Genomic DNA, 22,956 nt, shown 5'->3' with positions numbered 1-22,956 from the left:
CCCATTCACCTGGGGGGTTGATTTCTCACTTCCTGTCTCCCTGTCTCTCTCTGTCTTTGTGGCGGGCACACACACCCTATAGAAAAAAACTCTCAAAAAAAAAAAAAGAAAGAAAGAAAGAAAGAAATTCTAGTTCATAAGAAGTTTTGTTTTTGTATTTTTTTTTAAAGTTTATCACATTTAACAGCCATTGGTAAAATAAATAGCATTTCTTAATTTGTTGAGATTATAAATATATTGGTTAGATTTTAATCCAGTTCTTCAAAGCAAAGTTTCTGAAATGAAACAATATATATATATTTTTTTTCACTTAATATAGTATATATACATATACTGATATCTTTCATGAGCAGATTTGTTATATAAGCATTATCTTAAGATTTTATAATTATTTCTGGGAATTTTTAAAAGAAGTGTATTTGTTTTTTCCATAAATGAGTGACAGACAGACGGAGAGAGCGACAGAAAGATAGCACTCCCAACAGGATCTTCATGCAGTGATCCATCCCCAGCCAGCCCCAGTGGGGCCGGCAAGAACTACCATGTCAGCGAACTACCCAGATGTGAACCTAGAATCTTCCCATGTGGGTCAGCCATAGAGTGTTGTGTTTTACCTTTTGCACTATCTGACCCCAGGATATTTTAAATTTTATCTTTTTTTTTTTTTTTTTTGGAGAGGGTTTTCGTTATAGGGCGCGTGCACTCACCAGACAGAGAGAGACATAGAGACAGAAAGCGAGAAATCACCCCCCAGGGGGGATGGTCACGCCGCAATCCCTTCTCCTCTATTCTCCTCTCAGGATCTTGGGCACACACGCACACGCGCCCGGCATGAGTTTTTTTTAAGCCACCGGGTCCGGGACGCGAACTGCAGTCGACTACATGGGAGTCCAGCAACATAGCCATTACAGTAACTGCTGGTTCCCAGATTTTATCAGTTTTTTTATGTCTCAGGTTAGGTTTTAGATTTCCACTAAAACACCTAGAAGAATGATTAGAGGACCTAACATTAACAAGTGCTTAAAATACATGATAATATTGGGACCAGCAGATGGCATAATGGTTACGTTGCTGGACTCCCACATAGTCCACCACAGTTAAAGTCCCAGACCTGGCCACTTAAAACTCATGCCAGACACCTGTGCTTGCCCAAGATCCCGAGAGATCTTGGAGAAGGGATCGCTGTGTGGTGATTTCTTGCTTTCTGCCTCTCTGGCAAGTGTACATGCCCTATAGCAAAAATCTCTCTTTAAGAAAAAAAAAAGTGAATGCTAACATCAATGTACACACATACTCACAGTTCCAGTCACTGAGGTAAATAAGAAACAAACTTACTGAGCAGTAAGATAATAGACATTGTTGTAGTTGATCTTGGTTTTCTTACCAATAATATGTTCAAGAGTTATGCTAGGAAAAGAATGATTATCTTCCCTTCCAGGACCTCAGCGTCTCAGTAACTGTGGATCTGTGCATTGTACATTTAGTTGTAAAGCAGCTCTTCACTCTCTCTTACCCCAACCCATCAGTTCTTCCTTCCTTCAACTCATAACTTGATTTGCTTTGATTCCCAACTAGACCTCTTATAAGAAAGGTATTTCAATGGAATTACTACCTCTTTTAATTTCCTTGCCTCTTTTCTTTCTGGTTCTTTAATCCTGCTAGTCACTACCTTTGAGGGTTATCTCTTTTCTGTTCTATTTCTAGGCTATTCTGTTTGGCCAGAGAAATATCACTTAGATACTGTTTCCGATTAACCCCCTTGTGCTTGGTGTTCTGGATGATCTCATTAATTTCCTTGGTTTCAATTGATTTTTGCTTGTGGATGACCCATAACTGTTGTCTCCAAGCTAGACCTCACTGCTCAATGGTAGACATGGATATCTGAATGCATAGTGGAAGTTTCCATTTGGGTTTCTCAAATAATTCAACACACATAAAACTGAGTTCACTTAAACCCATTGTTCCCACCTGTCCCTGCTCTCCAGCACAGGGAGTGTTGGTTATCACATTCATGAGGTTGCCTATTACAGAAGACTGAGTCATTCTTCAATACTCACTTTCCTTCACTCTCTGCATTTCATCAGTCTTCAGATCCTGTGGATTTGACCTCCTATACAGTTCTGACATCTTACTTTTTTCTTCCTGACATTAATTCAAATCCTATATCTGTAGCAGTTTTGTTCCTCTTTCCTATTCCTTTCCCAAATGCATCCAGTGTGATTGTTCTAAAAAGATCGTGTTAAAGGCCAGACAGTGGCACAGTGGTAAGACGTGGCACTCAAGTAATGCCCCATGAAAAGATTCTCTGTTCAAGTCCAGAGATATCCTTGAGTACCCTGGGCCCAGGATCCAGGGCTAGCTGAGGCTGAGGTTGGATCATGGCATCTGGACCCTGTTGGGAATGTTCTCCCTCTCTCCTTTTTTCTCATTCATGAAGAAATACAATTAAACAATTTAGCAAAAAAGATGTCACTTTCTGACTTAAAAGCTTTCAGTTAACACCTTATTAGTTACTTTTAAATGTTCATTGTCCTTGGAATAAAGTCTAATTCGCATTTTAGTTTGACTTAACAAGATTTTTGTCACTTGACTATTACTTACCTTTCCATTGAATCTGTTCATTTAAATGCTGCTTTAGCCTTTAAGTAAGGCACTAAGAAGGAAACCTACCATGGTTTCCTTGGCCTCCAGGCATCTGTTACTTGAAAGGTAACAGATGCTAGAAAGAAAGCTGCTGACGTTTGAATGATATGCTTGGTATACAGATAAGAAAATTGTGTCTTGTGTAAGTTGGGAATGGGATTTAGTTATTTAGCCATCCCAGTTCTTCCTGTTTTCTTTAAAGCCTAAATTAAGGAAACTGGTTGATAATCAAATTGGCAATAAGAGGTACTGAACTTTAATTTCTTTAATATGTCTTTCCTAACAGCCTTGGGTTCAACATTGTGCTTTATGGTTTGGGTTCTAAGAGAGACTTACTAGAAAGGTTTCGAACCACCATGCTGCAAGAGTCCATTCATGTTGTCATCAATGGCTTCTTTCCTGGAATCAGTGTAAAATCAGTAAGTTTCAGAAATGATAAAGAGAACATTGTCTCCCCTGTTAGTCCATACCTCCACATTAACTAAGATGCTGTTTCTCATTCTGGAGCATTACATTTAAAAGATTTTTGTTTTATGCTTCATGCTAGTGGGATACATAGTGCTTAAGATGATATGATTGGATTCAAAGAAACTGTCTTCAAAACTTTGTCTTTGAATTTCAAACTTAGTAACTGATGAAACCTTGGGGAAATGTTGGCTTTGTTTACTATACCAAAAAGCCACAGTATTTCTTTGAAGGACAGAATTATGGAGTCCTCAATTTTATTATGCTTTTATATCATTTTGATATTCTAAAAAAAAATCGATATAATTAAGTTTGTAATTTTATAATAAATCTGTAGGGCTTATTGTGTGTGTGTTTTTCCCAATGTTTATTTCTTCCATGAGAAGGGAGGAAGATAGAAAGAGGCATCCCCAACAGGGTTACTATACATGAACCACCCCTTCCTAGCCTCAGCCAGCCCAAATCACAGGCTTGCACCTGGCATATACAAGGAGGCCTCAGTATGCGAACCTGGGACCCCCCTCCCATTTGGATCCAGCTTTGCAGAACATTCTGTTTTTACTGTACCACCATCGGGCCCTTACTGTAAATAATTTTTTATTTAAAATATTTGTATCTCTTTATTTAAACATTAATTTTTACTAATATACTATCCCTGGAGTGCAGCAATTAAGTGCAGTATACAGAGAGTTAGATCCCATATGGCTGACTATCTTTTGAATCCCAGCCCCAACAGCTTGAAAAACACAGGGTGCGTGTGCATGTGCCCCAAATCCTGATGGGATGGAGAAATGGAAGAAAAAAGATTGCAGGATGACCACGCCCCATTGGGGGTGCTGTCTCTCTGTCTTCCTCCCTCTGGTGAGCATACACACCCTCTGCTGATCAGTAGCTAGCTAGCTTTTGGGTGCTGGATATTCGTCGTAATTTATTATTCCATTCTTAGTGTTTTGTACTATTTGCTTTGGTAAACCTATTATTTTCCTAAAGTTTCTCATACTGTTGGGCAGTTTCTTTGTTTTTGCTGCCTTCTTACATTTTCTTATCTTTTCTGTTTTCTTATATTTATCTTCATGTTTCCTATTCTCTGTTCCCTTTTAGCCATACTTTATGCAAAAAAAAAATGTTATTAGATTTACTTAAATGACAGAATTTTTAAAAGTGAATTTTCAAACTTTGGGAAATCCAAATTAATTTTTAATTTATAAAGAATGATTTGCTGTTGAATTGTATTTATTCTGTATGACAGAATAGATTAATTGACGTGGTACCTCTTGCACTTTTATGATACAGATCTTGAATTCTATAACGGAAGAAGTCCTCAGTCATGGGGGTACTTTCCGAAGTGTCCTGGATCAGCTAGACTGGATAGTAAACAGATTTAAAGAAGGTAATCTGAAGCAGACCCTCTGGAGTCTTAGGGTGACGTTAAGCAGACGGTGCTACTTATTCATGTATATGTATACATAAAAATAAGGGTTATTTTAATTGTGGTACTTATCTCAATACTGATATAGATTTCTCTAAAATAATTAGCCCTTTTTTCTTTTTTAGAGAAATTTTTGCTATAGGGCACATGCCCTCACCAGAGAGACAGACAAAAAGCAAAAAAATCACCCTCCACGGGGGATGACCACATCACAGTCCCTTCTCCATTCTTCTCAGGATTTTGGGCACACACGCACACATGCTCAGTGAGAGTTTCGAGCTACTGGGTCTGGGATTTGAACTGCGGTTGGCTACGTGGGAGTCCAACAACATAACCGTTAGGCCATCTGCTGGTCCCTGTCCTTTTATCTTCTTCTTTTTAATTTGCCAGAGAGCGTGGATACACACCAGAGAGAGGGCGAGAGAGAAGGCACCCCTCAGCAGGGTGTGGTCAATACCTTCTTCATTTCTCTGTCCTTCCAGGTGCACATGCTCCTGGCAGGTTTTTCAGTCCTCTAAGTTCAGAATTTGAACTGTGCAGTTAGCCATGTAGGATCCAGCTCTCTTAACCATCAGACCATGGGCCAGCCTTGTCCCTTTTTTTATGAACTTTTTTTCTGAATTTTACTTACCTAAAAGGAGAGATTCTCCTACTATCTTAAGTTTGTATAGTTAAAAGCCTCCTTTGTTCTGAGTAAATGTCACTGGATTGGAACAGTTTTATGTACTAAAGTCTGTAAAATGGGACAAAGACTTTTTTATTATTCTTTGGCATGAATGTTTTGATTAAGTAAGCATATCAGAAAATTGGAAATTGGTCTCATTTCTTACTAAGTCTCCTGAGACTTACCAATACCCCTGGCTTTTAAATATGCACAGAAAATATTTGCCTGATTCTGTGGCCTCTCCACACTGTTTTACATCCCTATTTTCATGAGATTTCAGAGTTTTTCAAGACATGTCCCAGTTCTAATTTTGACTTAATATTCTTCTAATTTATTTTTCTTCTATGCTACCCAAACTGTGTGCTTAATGATCGTCTGTTACTTCCTGTTTACTACACCCATTACCTCAGCTCATCCTCGATCTTGACTGCCGCCATATTTGATGGTGTTGACAACTCCACCCTCCAAATTCTTCCTTCATTGACTTTTTATGTTATTTATTTCTCTGAAGTGCTTGATAACCTTGAGTAATAGTGAGCCCCTTGCCCCCTTTGTTTGTCTCCTTTGGCTTTTGTGATAATCAAGGTTTTCTATATACTCTCTTAATGCTTAATGAGAACTGTGAGGGTTGGGGGTGTTGTTTTGGTTGGGGGTGCCACCTCTAGTCCCACCTTGCAATATAATATGCATAGATTCATCTCCAGTCTATTATATACACCTTACTCTTATTTCCTACATTTTATTAAAACCGCTTTGTTTAGGACCAGATTCAAGTGCCATAATAACAATAATGTCTTGCCCTTTTTATGAGAGAATGACATATCTTCTCAAATAAATTACATATACCTTAAGAGTCATTTTACTGTTTATAATTATACTAGGTAAGTACTTTTTTCTGTACTAGTTTGATATTAGGTTGTCAGAAAAGTCATGACGTATTTTTCTTTTTTTTTTTTTTAATGAAAAAATGCATCATGACTTTTCTGACAACCCAATGTTTTCTTAAATATGTAGGCATTGTGGAGGCTTCACAAATGCTCACTGAAAATAATTATTGAATTCTTTATCCTTCTAGATTCTTCTTTAGAACTCTTCCTTCTCATCCATAATTTGGATAGCCAAATGTTGAGAGGAGACAAGAGCCAGCAAATTATTGGACAGTTGTCATCCTTACATAACATATATGTTATAGCATCTATTGATCACCTGAATGCTCCTCTTAGTAAGTTCAATGTTAATACTTTTCTTGGCTTAGCTGGTGGTGTGGAGATTAAAGCGACTGTATCCCACATAGCCAACTGCATTTTTCAAGGCCTGGACATCACACCTTGAGAAAAACACCAGGCACATGTGCATGTGCACACAAAATCTTGAGAGGAAAATGGAGGAGAAGGGATTGCAGTGGGGCCATTCCCCCTGGGGCATGCTTTCTCACTTTTTCTCTCTCTCCCTCTCTCTCCAGCAAGTGCACATACCCTCTAGTAAACTTAAACTGAAAACACACACTCACATATCATATATAGAGAGTACATACATATATATTTTTTCTTTCTCGAGATATCAGTCTTACACAACTAATTTTTTTTACTGCTTAAAGTTATGAAAGTTATGAAATTTTATTGTTCAGTGTACTTTTTCATTGTTACATGTTTAAAGACACAAGTTGCCAAAAGGGGTGGTTTATATCTAAAGTTATATGAGGAGGAGACCTAACTATTATTTTGATCTCTTTCAAAAGTATGCCTTGGTAGTGCTAAGATATTTTAAGATATATTCAGTATGCAAGTTAAGATTCAGTTGTTGATCAGCAATGAAATCAGATTGTGAGATACTGATTTGGATAGGGGAAGCAGCAAAGATAAAACATTCCACAATTCATTTTTTATTTAATGCTTTTTTCATCCTGTCCTGGAATATAATCTACTCACATGACAATACGACAATAACTTAGAGTTCTTGCTGTCTTTGATCGTGTGTTCTAGTGTGGGATCATGCAAAGCAGAGTCTTTATAACTGGCTCTGGTATGAAACTACTACATATAGTCCTTATACTGAAGAAACCTCCTATGAGAATTCTCTTCTGGTTAAGCAAACTGGATCTCTACCACTGAGTTCCCTGACTCATGTCTTACGAAGCCTTACCCCTAATGCAAGGTAAGAATAAAAGATACACACACACACACACACGTATATATATATATCTTTAACTATACATTTTATAATATGTAATACTAGATTTTAATTATGTTATGAAGGACCCCATTTCATTTGCAGGATTAAGAGAAGTAGTTGCTGTAACAGTTGCTAGTACTGGATTATGCAGTAGGCAGTTACATGCAGTTGTTATTGGGCAGCAGGGAGGCTACTCTGTCTAATTGCAATACTAATGTAAGAGTACCAACATTTTTTTCTTTTCTTTTTAATTGCCAAAGCATCGCCTGCACGCCAAAGAGGGACATAGAGAGAAAAAGCACCTGCCAGTGGGGTCTGGTCACACTGCAGTCCCTTCTCTTCTGTTTCTCCATGTTGTCAGGATTTGGGGCATGCACACACATGTGGCCAACATATTTTTCAAGCCTCCAGAACTGGGATTTGAACCACAGTCAGCCATGTGAGATTCAGCTTCCTTTTGTTTTGTTTTGTTTTGTTTTGTTTTTTGAGAGATTATAGCACATGCTATAGGGCGGATATGCTCTCCAGATAGAGAGAGAAGGACACAGAAAGTGAGAAACCACCCCCCAGGCCACTCAACAATCCCTTCTCCTCTTGGGATCTGGGGCACACACGCACACACGCCCAGTGTGAGTTTGAAGCCACTGGGTCTGGGACTTGAACCATGGTTGACTATGTGGGAACTCAACAGTGCAACCATTGCGTCATCTGCTGGTCCCAAGAGATCCAGCTTCCTTTCCTAATAGGCTTCTCAGTAAATTTTGATATTTCTGAATAATGGCATCTGAGTGATCATCAATCAAACATTATGATCCAAACACCAAGCCATTTATAAGATAAAACTCATTTGACCCTCATAACTAAGGTGGATAGGAAATAGCACAAAAATTTTAGTCCTGATCAATCCAGCTCCAAATTTCATGCTCTTAAATATGTCTGTATATGTCTCCAGTGAACCCCTTTCAGCAGCCTACCCCAGAGGCACATCTGTATGAATAAAAGCTAAGAAAAGCTGGTATAGCATAAGGCAGCAAAAAATAAATAGCATAGATCTGCAGCAGCTATGCACAGGTAGCACAACAACAGGCTGGAAGCCTCATTGGAGGCCTCATTGGAGGCCCCCCCCTAATCCTAGGTAATTGGGAGGCTGGGACAGGAGGATCACAGTAAAGTGAGACTCTGTCAAAAATGTCTGTCTCTGTCTCTTGCCCTTCTTCTTTCTCATAAAGGAAAAGTTATAAAAATAAAATAACATTAACATGCCAAAAGAGGACTTCAGTAGCAAGATCTTCCCTCAAAACCGTAAGAGCAAGTGTTGAAAAACAGCAAACTTTGCTGAGACTAGGTCTTTAAGATTTCAGTAGATGTGGGCCAGCTGGTGGCATGGTGGTTGAGGTGGCTGGATCCCACATGGCCAACTGTGGTTTGAGTCCCAGCCCTGGTGGCTTGAAAAACACACCAGATGCATGTCCATGTCTGCCCAAAATCCTGAGGAGAATGGAGGAGAAGGGATTTCCAAGTGGCCATCCTCCCGGGGGGGGGGGAGTGTGATTTCTCACTTCCTCTATTTCTCTCTCTCTCTTTCTGTCTCTTTCCAGTAAACACACATTCCCTATGGCAAAATTTGTGTAATTTTGTCACCTGCGTAGTCTTGCATAACCATCACTACAGTCAGGACACTCAACTGGAGGTCAGCAGGTAGCATGGTGGTTAGTGTGCCAGATTCCCACATGGCCAACCTTGGTTCGAGTTCTGGACCTAGTCGCTTGCTTTCTCACTTTCTCTCTCTTTCTGCATCTCTCTGGTGAGCATGTGTACCCTGTAGAAAAATTTAAATAACATTAATAATAAATAAAATTAAACAATTATTTTTAAAAAAGACACTTAACTGTACCATCACAAGACTTCCTCATATAAACCCTCAAATGCAAATTGTAATGAATTTTGTTACTCTCTATAGCTGATTTGTACACTGAGGATAAGATTATCATTGCATAAATATTGAAATATGCATTGAGTGGTTAATCAAATTTTTTGATAGAACTGGAAGAAAAAGTCTTCATTCTGTTTTACTCTTAGACTCACTGCCAAAGGACTACTTAGTTGCTGTGTATGAAATTGGGGAACTGCTCTAGTGCAAATATTTTTATAGTTTGGCATACCTAAATGTTTCTTTGCCATCCTTTAATCCTTTTTTTTTTTTTTTTAATTTAAAATATTTTGCGGGACCAGTAGTTGGCGTAATGGCTATGTCACTAGATTCCCATGTAGTTGACTGTGGTTCAAGTCCCGGATCTGGTGGCTTAAACTCACGCCGGGTGCGTGTGTGCCCAGGATCCCAAGAGGAGAATGGAGGAGAAGGGATTGCGGCATGGCCATCCCCCTGAGGGGTGATTTCTCGTTTTCTGTCTCTCTCTCTCTCTTTCTGTCTTTGTGGTGAGCACACGTGCCCTATAGCAAAACAAACAAACAAACAAACAAACAAAAACTCCAAAAAAAAAAAATTTAACTATTTGAATTTTGGTTCATTCTACAAACTCCAGTATCATTTAGTCTTCACTTGCTATGAATGTGATTGATGGAGTCTAAATCAAAATCCAGTTGTGAAGTCAGTGACACTTTAGTTATAAAGTGGCCATTCAGCTAATCCAAAATATACCATAATTATTATTTCTAGGTAATCATAAAAATGAAAATGTGGGCCAGCTTCATGGCCTGGTGGCTAAGGCAGCTGGAACCTACATAGCCTACCACGTGGTTCAAGTCTGACCCAGTGGTCTGTGAAACACACCAGGCACATGTGTGTATATGCTCAAAATCCCAAAAGGAGCAGATATAGAAGAAAAAGGATTGCAGGGTGACCATTCCCCAAGGGGGGGAGGTGATTTCTCTGTTTACTCTCTCTGTCTCTGGCTAGTGAATGTACCCTCATTTTAAAATTGTGGCATGCCCAAAGACTGTTGGGAATATTACTTTGTGTAGTTCTAAGTTCCACCCCCTGCTTGTACTTGGCCCACTCACCTGTGGAAATCATTTAAAATAAGAAAAAACTATGTACAGTTTTACTTAATGTAGAATTATTTTTTAATGACGTAAAATTGGAAATAAAGTAAGTATCTAAAAATCAGCAGGGAAATGGTCAGTGTGTGGTAGATATGCAGCCATTAAAACTAAAGCTTGTTTAGGGGTCTGGCCCCTTTGCCTAGTGGTTAAGGGAACTAGATCCTACATGGCCAGCCGGCTTCAGACCCTGGCCCTGGCAACTTGAAAAACATGCCAGGTGCATGTGTGTGTGTTCCCCAAATCCCAACAGGATGGACAAATAGAAGAGAAAGGATTGCGGCATTACCACACCCTATTGGGTGGTGTTTTCTCCCTCTCCCTCTCTCTGTTTGCCTCTCTGTCTCTGGAAAGCACATGTGACCCGTGTCATGTAAACAAACACAAAACTTTGTTTAGGAAGCATTTTTAAACCCGGGGGAAAACTCAGTAAGTGAAAAAAGTGGTATATAGTATATACCTAATATAATTTCAACACCAAGTGTTTATTTCTGTCATCATAGGGTTATGGGATTGATACTTTCCTCTTTAGATATATTCCAACTTTTCTACAGCAACTAATATACAGTCAGGGAAAAAAAATAATGATCTTAGGTTTTTCTTGAAAGGAAAAAAAAAAAGGTTTTCCTCTTTAAGTAGACAGAGATGTGACTTTCCTTGGAGAAAAGGCAGAACGTAATGCAGACAGGCCAGTTGTCTGACAGCTGCTTTGTTTTACTGCGAGCTGTTATCTTCGGATGTTATTAACATTCCGTTTTTGAAGTTCTGTTTGTTTTGTTTTCTTTCATAGGGGAATTTTCAGACTACTAATAAAGTATCAGCTGGATAACCAGGATAACCCTTCTTATATTGGTATCAACATTTATATTAAATTGTGTGACTTTGTTTCAACCTATAAATTCCTATTTCTGAAATCCAGTGATGGCAACTGTATTTTTTCACAGCAGTGTATAAGTGGTCTCTCAGGGCTGGCTGTGTATGCTATAGTAACTTCTCAAGCCATCCCCTAGCTACACTTTTGAACAGGCTGTTTGCCAATACGAATTGAAAGACAAAGCCAGCTTACTTTTAAAATTGCCTGTGCTGGGCCAGCAGATAGTATGAAGGGTAAGATGCTGGATCCTACATGGCCAACTCTGTGGTTCAAGTCTTGGACCCCTGGCTTGAAAATCATAACCAGGCATGATGTGTGCATGCGAGCCCCAAAACCTAAGAGGAGACTAGAGGAAAAGGGATTGTGGCATGGCCATCCCCCCGTAGGATGATTTCTCAATTTCCCACTTTTCCTCTCTCTCTCACTCTCTCTGGTAAGCACACATGCCCTGTTAGAGAAACTGAAAAATAAAATAAAATTACTTGTGCTAACTATGGCTGTGTCTGCCAGTTACATAGTTATTACACACTGCATTTTAGGAAATTTTGTTCTCTTGCCAAAAATAAGTGCTGCTTTAAAAAAGGCATTTTAGTAACTTCCACTTCTAAAGTCAACTTTATTCAGACTTTAAAACCACCCAAGGGGTTATGTTACACTTGGTCACAGTTGACTTCTTTCACCAATCAGTTCTCTTTAAGAACTGTAAGCCACAATAGATGACACCTAAGTGTTGCTTAGTTTTTACTTTTTACCAGAGGTACTTTTTTTTTTTATCAACTCTTGTTGGTATAACATACCAGTAGCGCTTTTGGTCTCTGTCCTTTACTATGGTTATTCACATATGTCCTACCTGCTGACTTACATTCATATCTCCTTTTGAACTTGCCAGGACTTTCTTTTCAAGATTTTTATCAGCAATGTCGGGAGGCATTCCTTGTCAATAGTGACCTGACACTCCGAGCCCAGTTAACTGAATTTAGAGATCACAAGCTTATAAGAACAAAGAAGGTAAAACTGCTATTACAGCATTGTGTGCCAGGAATAGCGCATATAACTTATTAAGGGGTGTGGAGGTTATATGTTTATTGAGCATGTCAGATGCTGCACAAAGTGTTAAGGATGTAGTGGTGAGCACAAACCCAACTACTTTTCTTCTGGAGCTTTAAAGTCTAAAGGGGGAGATGGGCATTAGACAAGTAATAATATACATGTCCAATTTTAATTGTGTTAAGTCCTATGATTCTGAAAGAGCATATTCAAATAGGTAAACTTGGGGCCAACAGGTGGCATGGAGGTTAAGGCTCTGGATCCCACATAGCTGACAGGACTGTTTGATTCCTTGACCTGGCAGCTTGGAAATCACACCATGCACGTGTGCGTGCATGCCCCAAATCCTGAGAGAATGGTTGAGAAGGGATTGTGACAGGGCCATTCACCCTGGGGGGTGATTTCTCACTACCTCCCCACCGCCCTCTCCATGAGCACACACTTCCTATATAGCAGAAAACAAACACAACTAAAAAAAAAAGGTAAATTTGCCCTGATTATGGATATCAGAAGAAACCCCTGAACTGAGATCAAAAGGAAGATCAGGAGATAACCAGTCAAAAACAAGGAAAGAGGCCAGAAACAGCATTTAAAGAGACTTAGAACAAAAAGACAACCATCACAAGATGAGGCTAAATATACAGTGATATAAGACTATTGTGTCTTTTAGGCCAAAGAAAGGATTTTAATCTTTATTCTAAAGTAATAGGAATTAGGGGCTGGCAGGTGGTATGGTGGTTAGAGGTGCTGGACTCCCACATGGCCAACCATGGTTCCAGTCTCAGATAATAATATTAATAATAAAGTTAAATAATTTTTTATAAAACAAAATAATCAAAAATTATTCTACTCTGATGTGACCATGGAGAGTGGAATGGAGCAGTAGCTAGGTTGGACTATTGGGCAAGATGTGAGGAAGAGGAGACCATCATTATAGACAACTCTTCTGGATGGTGCAGAGGGAGGGCAATAGTTGGAGAGGAATGAAGGAGTGGAAGTTATTTTAAAGTGGGAACTACCTGAATATATTTAAAAGCCAGTGGAGCCAGCCATTGTGCCTCAGCAGTAACTCGATACCCCATAATGCCGAAGCCATGTGGAAGGCCCCAGGTTTGCATCCCAGAGTCTCTGTACATGCCAGGCACAGGACCATGATCTTGGCTGGCTTCGGTTGGGGGAGATGGCAGCATGGGGACTCTGTCTGTCTTTGTCTTCCTCTCTCATAGAATAAATAGATAAATGAACAAATAAATGAAAGAAGAAAAAAATTTTGAGTCAATAGAAAAGGATTCTGTTGAAAGAGGAAAACAACAGAAAAATTAGTGTCAAGATTCTGGAGAGGGTAGAAAGGTGAAGATGAATCTACAGCATGGTAAAGAAAATAAATGCCTTCCTGCCTACCTTCTTTAAAGTTGTTTAATTATTACTATATTAAAATACTACATATATATGTACTCCTGGGTACTCTTTTAACGTAATTTTTAAATTTACATATTTCAAATATTGCATCAAAGAAATCAGATACATTTTTTGTTTACCCTACAGTGGTTTAAGTATCTCCCTTACATCTTTCAGGGAACTGATGGAGTGGAGTATTTATTAATTCCTGTTGACAGTGGAACATTGACTGATTTCTTGGAAAAGGAAGAAGAGGAGGTTTGAAGCTATCCTTACTCATTTTATCTTTCCACGGAAGGGTTGTTGCACCCCAGCTGCCACTCCTCTGGTTGGAAGTGTTGTGTTTACATCCAACATTCAATTATTTTTCCAGCCTATGAAATTTTAAATTGGAAGCGGGGGAATGTCATCAGTGGAACTTTTGCTTAGCCTGGTGTTGTCTGTAGTACTACGCAGCAGTCCTCAAGTGGGAGAAAATGTGCCTTTCACTCATTACCTCTCCGGAGACTTCTTGCTGGAATGAACAGTGAGCTCAGGGAATATTTGGAACTGGATGTTTTTGAATTCTTTTATACTAGAGATATTATTCATAATTTTTTGAGGGCCTTTTAACACTCCCCGAGCTGATTGTTTGCAAGTGATGCGTTTGTTCCAGAGGGTGGAAGTACAAAGACCTGGGCATTGTGTAAATCTGCTTCATTTTCTGTTCTCTGTATCAGACCAATGAGTTTAATGGAAAAGGCAGATCATCTTTTACTGTTTCTGAATCAGCTTGACAAAAGTATAGGTTGGAAAGAAGTAGTTGGTCCAGCTTTCTCCTTTGGGATAGGCTACATACTAGGGATGAGGGTTGGGGATATAATACTATCAGTGGGGATAGCAGGAAAAGCGTAAGGAGTACATACCTTGTCCATCCACGCTAAAAAGCACGTGAACAGTGGATCCATTTGGAACTGTTTGTGTCTGTGTCAAGACCTTCATGATTCAAGTAAGAAAACAGGCTAGAGAAATAAAATCCTGAATTACATTTTAGTAATTGTTTTAATTTAGTAATTTCAACAGAAATAAAACAATTCATTGTTCTTAAATATTGACATATTTTTCTTTTCTTGAATAACATTGCAGGTAAATAGCATTTTAATGGCTGCCTATACATTAATGTTGGCTTTTCTGTCAAGTAGATCTAAAACTCACTGTCAGATATTTCCAATTTTTCTTCCTTAAAGTGATGAGTTCCAGCTTCCTGAATACTTACATGAAATAACCCTGGCCACTATGGTCTGCTCATAGGTTTCACGTCCTCTGAAATATCTCATACTTGGAAATGAAATTCTCCATTAAAATAGCACTGTAACAAAATATGTACTGCATCAACATTTCTCACTCAATTTGTAAATCTTTTAAGAAAATATTTCCAAAAATGCTTGGAATTTTAAAAAATTATTTTGTGGTATATAATTTTAAAGTAATTTTATGTTAAATCCATTTATTAAGGGTTTAGTCTTAAATTATCAAAATATTTAAATAAATTTTTACATGAATATAATTTTTTTAATTTAATTCGTACCAAAGGATATTCAGTGAAATTGAGTCTCCTTTCCATTCTCTGATCTGCAGTCCTTTAGGCCACCACTGGTAGCAGTTTGAGCTTTCTTTCAGAGATAGTCTATGCATATGTAAGGTGTCTGTATCTCTCCCTTCTGAAAACACAAATGGTGTCACATGATACTTGCTGGTTTGCACCTTGCTTTTTTGCTTATATCTAGTCTATGAAACTGTTACAGTGTAAAATATATATAAAACTTTAATGAACTAATATGCAGTGAAACTGTTACAGTGTAAAATATATATAAAATTTTGATGAACTAATGTGCAAATTTTTGCACTTGCCCTTAAATATCTACTGGTTTATTTTTATAATTTTTGTGTCTATACTATTTGTGAACAATATGTGTCGATAGACTTTACGATTAGTAAATAAAAAGCCAATTTGGATAAAATGACCTTTTCTTTCATTTGTAGTGTTTCTTTTTCTTTTCTTTTTTTTTTTTTTTTTACTAAAAATTCCTTGAAGTGCTTCCAATGGAACTTTTTTGGGTGCATCTTACAAATCTGGTGATCTTTGCAGAATTGCTGTATGTGCTTCATTAACTTGTGTTAGCATCAGTGTTAACTTTAGCTCTACCAGTTATATCTTGATTGCCAAGGTTCTGGTTTTTTCTACTGTGTTAACTTGCTTCCAGCAAGACTGGACAGACATTTTGAAACACTTGAAACATTTTCCAGGTACTCTTAATAGCAAAAAAAAAAAAAAAAAAAGGGATAAGGGATGTAGAAACATTCACTTTTTATAAATTTGAATTCCTTATGTACCAAGTACTATTTTAGTTTTCATAATAGTAAAAAAAAAAAAAAAACTTTGACTTTCTTAGCTTTTCTTTTTTTAAAGTTTTTGCCCTAGGGCACTTGCAGTTGCTGAAGAGAGACAGGGTAAGAGAGAAAGGAGGTGGCAAAGTGAGAAGTCACCCTTCCCCAGGGCAAATGGCCACGCTGCAGTCTCTTCTCCATTCTCCTGGGATTTAGGGAACTCATGCACACATGCCTGGCATGATTTTCAAGCCCCCAGGTCCTTCCTGGACTCGAACCACAGTTAGCCATGTAGGAGTCCAGCCCCTTAACCACTACATAACCTGCTGACCCATTTTAGCATTGTTTCCGTTATTTTAATATAAACGTTATATAAATGTGTGTGTGTATGTGTGTATACCTAAACATTTCATTCATATATGAGGGGACTTGAAAAAGTTTGTGGGGGGCCGACAGGTGGCGTGGTGGTTAAGGACACTGGACTCCCACGTGGCCGACTGCAGTTTGAGTCCCGGACCTGGTGGCTTGCTTTCTCACTCTCTTGCTCACTCTGTCTCTCCCGGGTCAAATTAAAATAAATAAAGTTAAATGAAATAATTCTTTAAAAAATAAATTAAAAAAAATAAAAAATAAGTTTGTGGAAAAGTGGAATTGAAGTATGAGTTTATTTTGGTCCAAAAATTTTTTGAAATTTGTATAGTTTATTCCTAATACTTTGGGTTTTTTCCCTATAGAACACACATGTTCTCCAGAGACAGAAGGAAACTGAGAAAGCACCCGCTATGGGGGCAAGGACACACCACAGTCCCTTCTCCATTTCTCCATCTTGTCAGGATTTGTAGTACACACATGTGCCCAACATGGTTTTAAAGCCACCAGGTCCAGAACTCGAGCTGAATAGACAGCCATGTGGGATCTAGTTCACTTAACTACTTGGCCTTGACCTGGCCCCTCGTATTATACATTTTCTATAAAGTTTTTGAAGATTTCGTAAAACGATCAGTGTGTTTTGGGGATGGTAAATAGATTTTGCTTAAAAAAAAAAAAAATGACATTGTTGTGCAGTTCAACCAGGAGGAAAACGGTTGGTTGACTTTGAGAAGCTGCCTGTTCTGCTTAGAAACTTCTGGAAACTGGCTAAGCAGCTGTGGTGCTACCTGGTTTGAAACCAAGAGAGTCATGCTGTAGGGCCACAGGAGATGGGGGTCATCCTCGGCAAATGGAGGGTGGGAAGGAACCTGACTGCAGGCAGTGAAATTAGTTCACAACTGGAATGAGTGATTCGTGGGGCCAGCCAGGTGACGGCACAGTGGTGGCTCAGCTGAGCCCAAATGGAAAGGTCCCAGGTTTATGTTCTGGGGCTTCACTTTACATTTCAGACACATGCCCACATGCCTGTGATTCGGGTTGGCCAAGGCTGGGGGTGGATCCATATTGAGGCCTTGTTGAGGGTGTGTCCTCTCTCAAGAAATAAACTAAAAAGTAAGAAAAGAGGTCATTTGATGACAAATTGTAGGAAGCTTCATCTGAATATTCCCAATATACATACAAGAAAAAGCAGCAGAGCAAGTAGGAAACCAGTGATCCTGAAAAAGAGCAAGACATTCTTCTCTTAAAAAAAAAATTGCTAGGGGGCGTGTGCACTCAACGGGGAGAGAGAAAAAAAGTGAGGAAGCACCCAAGTGGAATGGGCACACTAATCCCTTCTCCATTTCTCCCCTCAGGATTCTGGGCACACATGCATCAACCTATGTATTTACAGGTCCAGGGTTTGAGCTGTCTTATCCACCACTTTGCTGGCTGGCCTGACAGTCTTTTAAGCCTATTACAGGGCAGGAAATAACACTATACCCAGACAGTGATTATCCTGGGCCCTGTGAAGGGTTGGGTCAGTATGATTTTTTGTGTTTGTTAGGTTTTTGTCATGGGGCACATGGGCTTGCTGGAGACAGACAGTGATAGGGAAAGTGAGATATCACCCCCCAGGAGGATGGCCATGCTGCAATCCCTTCTCTATCTTCCTCTTGGGATTTTAGACACACATGCACATGTGCCTGGCATGATTTTCAGCTACAAGGTCCAGGACATGATTTGATAGCTAAATCCCCTGAAACATTTGGCTCAGGATAACACAGGATTATAAGGTGGATGTAAGACTATCACCTTGTCATTTCCAGAAAACAAACAGGAGCTATCCAAGAGCACAAGCTTACAAAAGCCAGCAAGTACAATGGCAGTTTCTATGGAATCAGAATGCAATCTGAGGTTTGTAGCAGAAACAATGAGCACGGCAGAATGGCTACATCAGGAAACACTATGGAACAGTTACAAATAGCCCCACTCTTCATTGGCCCTAAGTCACTGGAACCTCTGATGGGGATAAATAAGTATCTTGACAGAAGAATGAATCAAGAAAACCTCCAATCAAGCAATTGAACTAGACATTGTCCAAGGAGACATGTTACAATATACATATGCAACCAATGCAAGCTTGTTATTGGAGACATTCTGGGCCTTTCTTCTGGTTTTCTTCAAAGGAAAAGTCACAGATTAGCTACCGTATCTCTGATGATAGAGGAGCACTTAGAAAAAAATTAACATGGACTATATTACTTAGAGGCTCTTATGTTTTTGTTGCACTTACGTTATTTATGTTTTTATAACCAATGTGAATGCTTGCAAATGTACAACATGAACTGTGTGAAGCCATGAAGGAAACGGGCCAAGGTGAGGAACAGGAAAGACACTGGAGCATGCAGGAAGGTTTGGTTTGCTTCAAATACCAGTGTAGAGATAAACCTCTGAGAGACTTTTTGCTCGAGTCACGCAGCTCCAAACCAGAACTGATTTAGCAAATGAGAACTGTTTTTTTTTTTTGGAGAGGTTTTTTCGCTATAGGGCGCGTGCGCTCGCCAGACAGAGACATAGAGACAGAAAACAAGAAATCACCCCCCAGGGGGGATGGTCACGCCGCAATCCCTTCTCCTCCATTCTCCTCTCGGGATCTTGGGCACGCACGCACACGCGCCTGGCATGAGATTTAAGCCACCGGGTCCGAGACGCGAACCGCGGTCGACTACGTGGGAGTCCAGCGACATAGCCATTACGCTAACTGCTGGTTCCCAGAACTGTTTTTATTAACTGAAATTTTCAGCACTCGAACTTCACAACCCCCCTCATACCCATTTCTGCAGTTTGTGCACTTTAAATTTTATAGCTATGCACATTCTTTGATTTCTCACTGAGCAAATGATAGGGGAAAAAACAAAGGAAGGCCAGCAGGTGACGCAGTGGTTAAGGCAGATGGATCCCACATGGCTGCGTGAGCAATTTGAGTCCTGTGCTAATTGCTTGAAAAACATGCAGGGTGTGCTGTGTGCTCCAAATCCCTAAATCCCTAGGAGAGTGGGGAAGGGATTGGGTGTGGCTATCTCCCCAGGGTAGTGGTTACTCACTCACTTCCTGTTCCCTCTGTCTCTCTCCAGGGAGCACAAGTGCCTATGGCAAACTTTAAAAAAGCACAGGGTGGGGACCAGCAGTTGGCACAATGGCTGTATCTCTGGACTCCCATGTAGTCAACTGCGATTCAAGTCCTGCACACACACACGCCCAGTGGCTTAAACTCACGCCCGGCCTGTGTGTGTGTGTGTGTGTGTGTGTGTGTGTGTGTACGTGCCCAAGATCCCAAGAGGAGAATGGAGGGGAAGGGATTATGGTGTGGCCATACCCTCTGGAGGATGATTTCTTGCTTTCTGTCTCTCTCTGTCTTTCTGGTGAATGCCTGCACCCTATAGCAAAAACCTCTCAAAAAAAACAAAAACAAAACAAGGGGTGTGGGGGGACTCCTTTGGAGATGGCATACTGTCAGAGGAAAGTAAGTGCATAGTTTCCTGGACTGGTATCTGCAAGCCCAAACATTTCTTCTGTTATGAAACAGTGTGGGGCCAGTAGGTGGTATGGTGATTAAAGCACTGGATCTCACATGGCTGGCTGCATAGTTCGAGTCCCAGACATGGATACTTGAAATTCATCACACAGGGCACATGTGCATGCATGCCCAAAATCCCAAGAGGACAATGGGAGAAGGGATTACTGAGTGGCCATGGTGATGGGGGGTGATTTCTTACTTTCCCTTTCTCCCTATGGCAAAAATCTGGAAAAAAAAAAAAGTGTATGGACTAACCTTAATGAGAGGGGGCTCTCACCTGGGATTAGCTTTACTAATCAACTGTCTACTGAAGGGAGGCACTAGAGCTGAGAATGACTTATACAATGAAACACGTATTACATATATTAGATGGGAAAAAATGACTAACTTTAGAAGTAAACTTTTTCCCAATCTTAAGTCGAATGTGGTGTCAGCTTTGCTCAGAATGTACTTTCCTACATTCTGGGAGGTGAGATGACTCTTCTTCAGTCCTAAATAGCATATCAGATGACAGTGAGTCATGAGGGTCTGCCTTGTAATAGACTGTGTGGCTCCTGTAAATGGAGGGATGGAAAACCGTGATGTAAGTGACTGTTCTTAGGCTTTCTGTGATTATTTGATTTCCCCCTAAGAGAGTCGAGTCTCCCGTGTTTTGATTTTCCCTCCCTTTATTTATAGTGTGTGCACACATGTGAGTATGACTGAGAAAAGAGCACCCTTCACAGGGTCTGGTCACAATGCTGTCCCCTTCCTCCAGCTCATTAGATCTTTGGCACTTGCACACATGCCCAGCACAGTTCAGGCTGACAGGATTAAGGATTCAAACCACAATCACCATGTAGAATCCAGCCTCTCCCTTTTTTTTTGGGGGGGGGAGGTTTTCGCTATAGGGCGCGTGCGCTCGCCAGACAGACAGAAAGCGAGAAATCACCCCTAGGGGGGATGGCCACACCACAATCCCTTCTCCTCCATTCTCCTCTCGGGATCTTGGGCACACACCCACGCCCGGTGTAAGTTTTAAGCCACCGGGTCTGGGATGCGAACCACGGTTGATTATGTGGGAGTCCACTGACATAGCCATTATGCTAACTGCTGGGTCCCCCCCCCTTTTTTTTTTTTTTTTTGAATCTGCTGGGGTGCATGCACTAGCCAGAGAAAGACAAAGAGAAAGGGAGAAAAAAGTACCCCTATAATGGGGTATAGTCCCTTCTCCATTTCTCTATCCTGTTCAGATTTTGGGCATGCATACACATGTGCCTGGCATGTTTTTCAAATCACCAGGGCAAGACCAGGGCAGGGACTAGAACCATGTGGTCAGCCATGTGGGATTTAACTCCTTTACCACCAGGCCAGAGGGCTGGCCCATGGGATCCAGGTTCTCTCTCTCTCTCTCTTTTTTAAACAATTCTTTTATTTAATTTTATTTATGTAAATTTTTTTTTTTTTGAGAGGGTTTTGTTTTTGTTTTTGTTTTTTGTTTTTTTTTGCTATAGGGCGCGTGCGCTCACCAGACACAGAGACAGAGAGCAAGCAAGAAATCACCCCCCAGGGGGGATGGCCACGCCGCAATCCCTTCTCCTCCATTCTCCTCTCGGGATCTTGGGCATGCATGCACACGCGCCTGGCGTGAGTTTTAAGCCACCAGGTCCAGGATGCGAACCGCGGTCGACTACGTGGGAGTCCAGCGACACAGCCATTACGCCAACTGCAGGTTCCTATTTATGTAAATTTGACCAGAGAGGAACAGAGTAAGAGAGAAAAAAAGAGAGAGAAGGCAAGCCACCAGGTCCAGGACTCGAACTGTGGTCAGCCATGTGGGAGTCCAGCACCCTTAACCACTATGCCACCTGTCAGCCCCCCAGGTTCTCTTGAGGGACACATTACCACTACACCATGAAGCAGGCCCTACTTTTTTTTGAGAGATTTTTGCTATAGTGTGTGTACTTGCTGGAGAGACACAGACAGAAAGGGAGCAATCACCCCCAAGGGGGGGATGGCCATGCTGCAATCCCTTCTCCATTTTCGTCTTGCTATTTTGGGCACACACACACAGGTGCCTGCCTCGCATGAGTTTCAAGCCTCTGGGTCCAGGACTCAAACCACGGTCGACCATGTAGGAGTCCAATAACCTAATCATTATGCAATCTTCTGGTCACACATTTAAATATCTTAAACTGCTGTTAAACCATCTTAAATAATGTTAAGCACTTATTATATAGAAGGCTCTGTCAGACAGCAGTTGTGAGGATATGAAGATAAAATATGAAATATCTATTTATGAGCTTTTACTAATATCAGCAATTACAGCATCCTTAATGTGGTACATGAACTTGAATTGATTGATGCTGTATCTACACTAATCCCAAGTATAATAAAATACATGAGGATTACTCAAGCTACTTCCCAAGAATGTTAACAGACTTCAGTCAAGCTTTCCAAGAGTTTATAATGAATGTGTTCTTTTAATATGATAGCTGCAATACAGCGTTCACCTTATGAACTACAGAACATTTGGTGAACCAGATAAACTGGAGATAATGCATTCTGAGACAGGATCTCAGAGTGCTTCATATTACACACTCAAGTTAGGATCCAACTGGTTCAGACTGTGTCACCTTGACATTCCTGTAGGTGTTAAATGACACTAAGAGGGTCCTTGTCTGTCTCTGACAGGATAATGTTAATCTTATTCTCCAAGTGAGCTCCCAGCATGTCTCGAAGGTCAGAAAGAAAGCCTCGTTCGCTGTTGCTATGTTCACAAAGGATGATATTTATTCCCTGGGAAGCCGCATCCAGAACATCATGATGGGACATCTCACCTGCCAGAAAGGAAAGAACACTTAAATATCACACATAGAATCTACGGAGGTTCTGCTCAACCACAAGAGCACAATACCAAGCTTGGATTC

The 22,956-nt window shown here is 40.2% G+C and overlaps 2 protein-coding genes across 21 annotated transcripts in view; one reads left to right on the top strand and one right to left on the bottom strand.

The window, feature by feature from the left end:
- The window catches only part of ORC2 (origin recognition complex subunit 2), a 51,059-nt gene extending 35,496 nt beyond the window's left edge, over positions 1 to 15,563 (top strand). For 3 of the 4 annotated variants that reach the window (XM_027773634.1, XM_027773632.1, XM_027773633.1), the window contains exons 12-18: positions 2,930 to 3,062; positions 4,402 to 4,498; positions 6,277 to 6,423; positions 7,184 to 7,355; positions 11,224 to 11,285; positions 12,197 to 12,315; positions 13,930 to 15,563. In XM_027773634.1, the coding sequence (XP_027629435.1) occupies positions 2,930 to 3,062; positions 4,402 to 4,498; positions 6,277 to 6,423; positions 7,184 to 7,355; positions 11,224 to 11,285; positions 12,197 to 12,315; positions 13,930 to 14,016 (817 nt within the window). In that variant the 3' untranslated portion in view covers positions 14,017 to 15,563. The remainder of the gene's footprint in view (positions 1 to 2,929; positions 3,063 to 4,401; positions 4,499 to 6,276; positions 6,424 to 7,183; positions 7,356 to 11,223; positions 11,286 to 12,196; positions 12,316 to 13,929) is intronic. The other variant, XM_027773635.1, reaches the window with a different exon arrangement.
- A 6,903-nt stretch (positions 15,564 to 22,466) lies between these two features.
- NIF3L1 (NGG1 interacting factor 3 like 1) overlaps positions 22,467 to 22,956 on the bottom strand; it is a 20,642-nt gene continuing 20,152 nt past the window's right edge. For 11 of the 17 annotated variants that reach the window (XM_027773622.1, XM_006153007.3, XM_006153015.3 and 8 more), the window contains one exon: positions 22,468 to 22,866. In XM_027773622.1, the coding sequence (XP_027629423.1) occupies positions 22,682 to 22,866 (185 nt within the window). In that variant the 3' untranslated portion in view covers positions 22,468 to 22,681. Of the gene's footprint in view, positions 22,867 to 22,956 lie in introns of all 17 variants that reach the window. The other 6 variants (XM_006153008.3, XM_027773629.1, XM_006153011.3 and 3 more) reach the window with 1 other exon arrangement.

The sequence above is a fragment of the Tupaia chinensis genome, unplaced genomic scaffold, assembly GCF_000334495.1.
Source record: "Tupaia chinensis unplaced genomic scaffold, TupChi_1.0 Scaffold000361_2, whole genome shotgun sequence".
Taxonomy (NCBI): Eukaryota; Metazoa; Chordata; class Mammalia; order Scandentia; family Tupaiidae; genus Tupaia; species Tupaia belangeri.
This window is presented reverse-complemented; position numbering and strand designations above follow the sequence as displayed.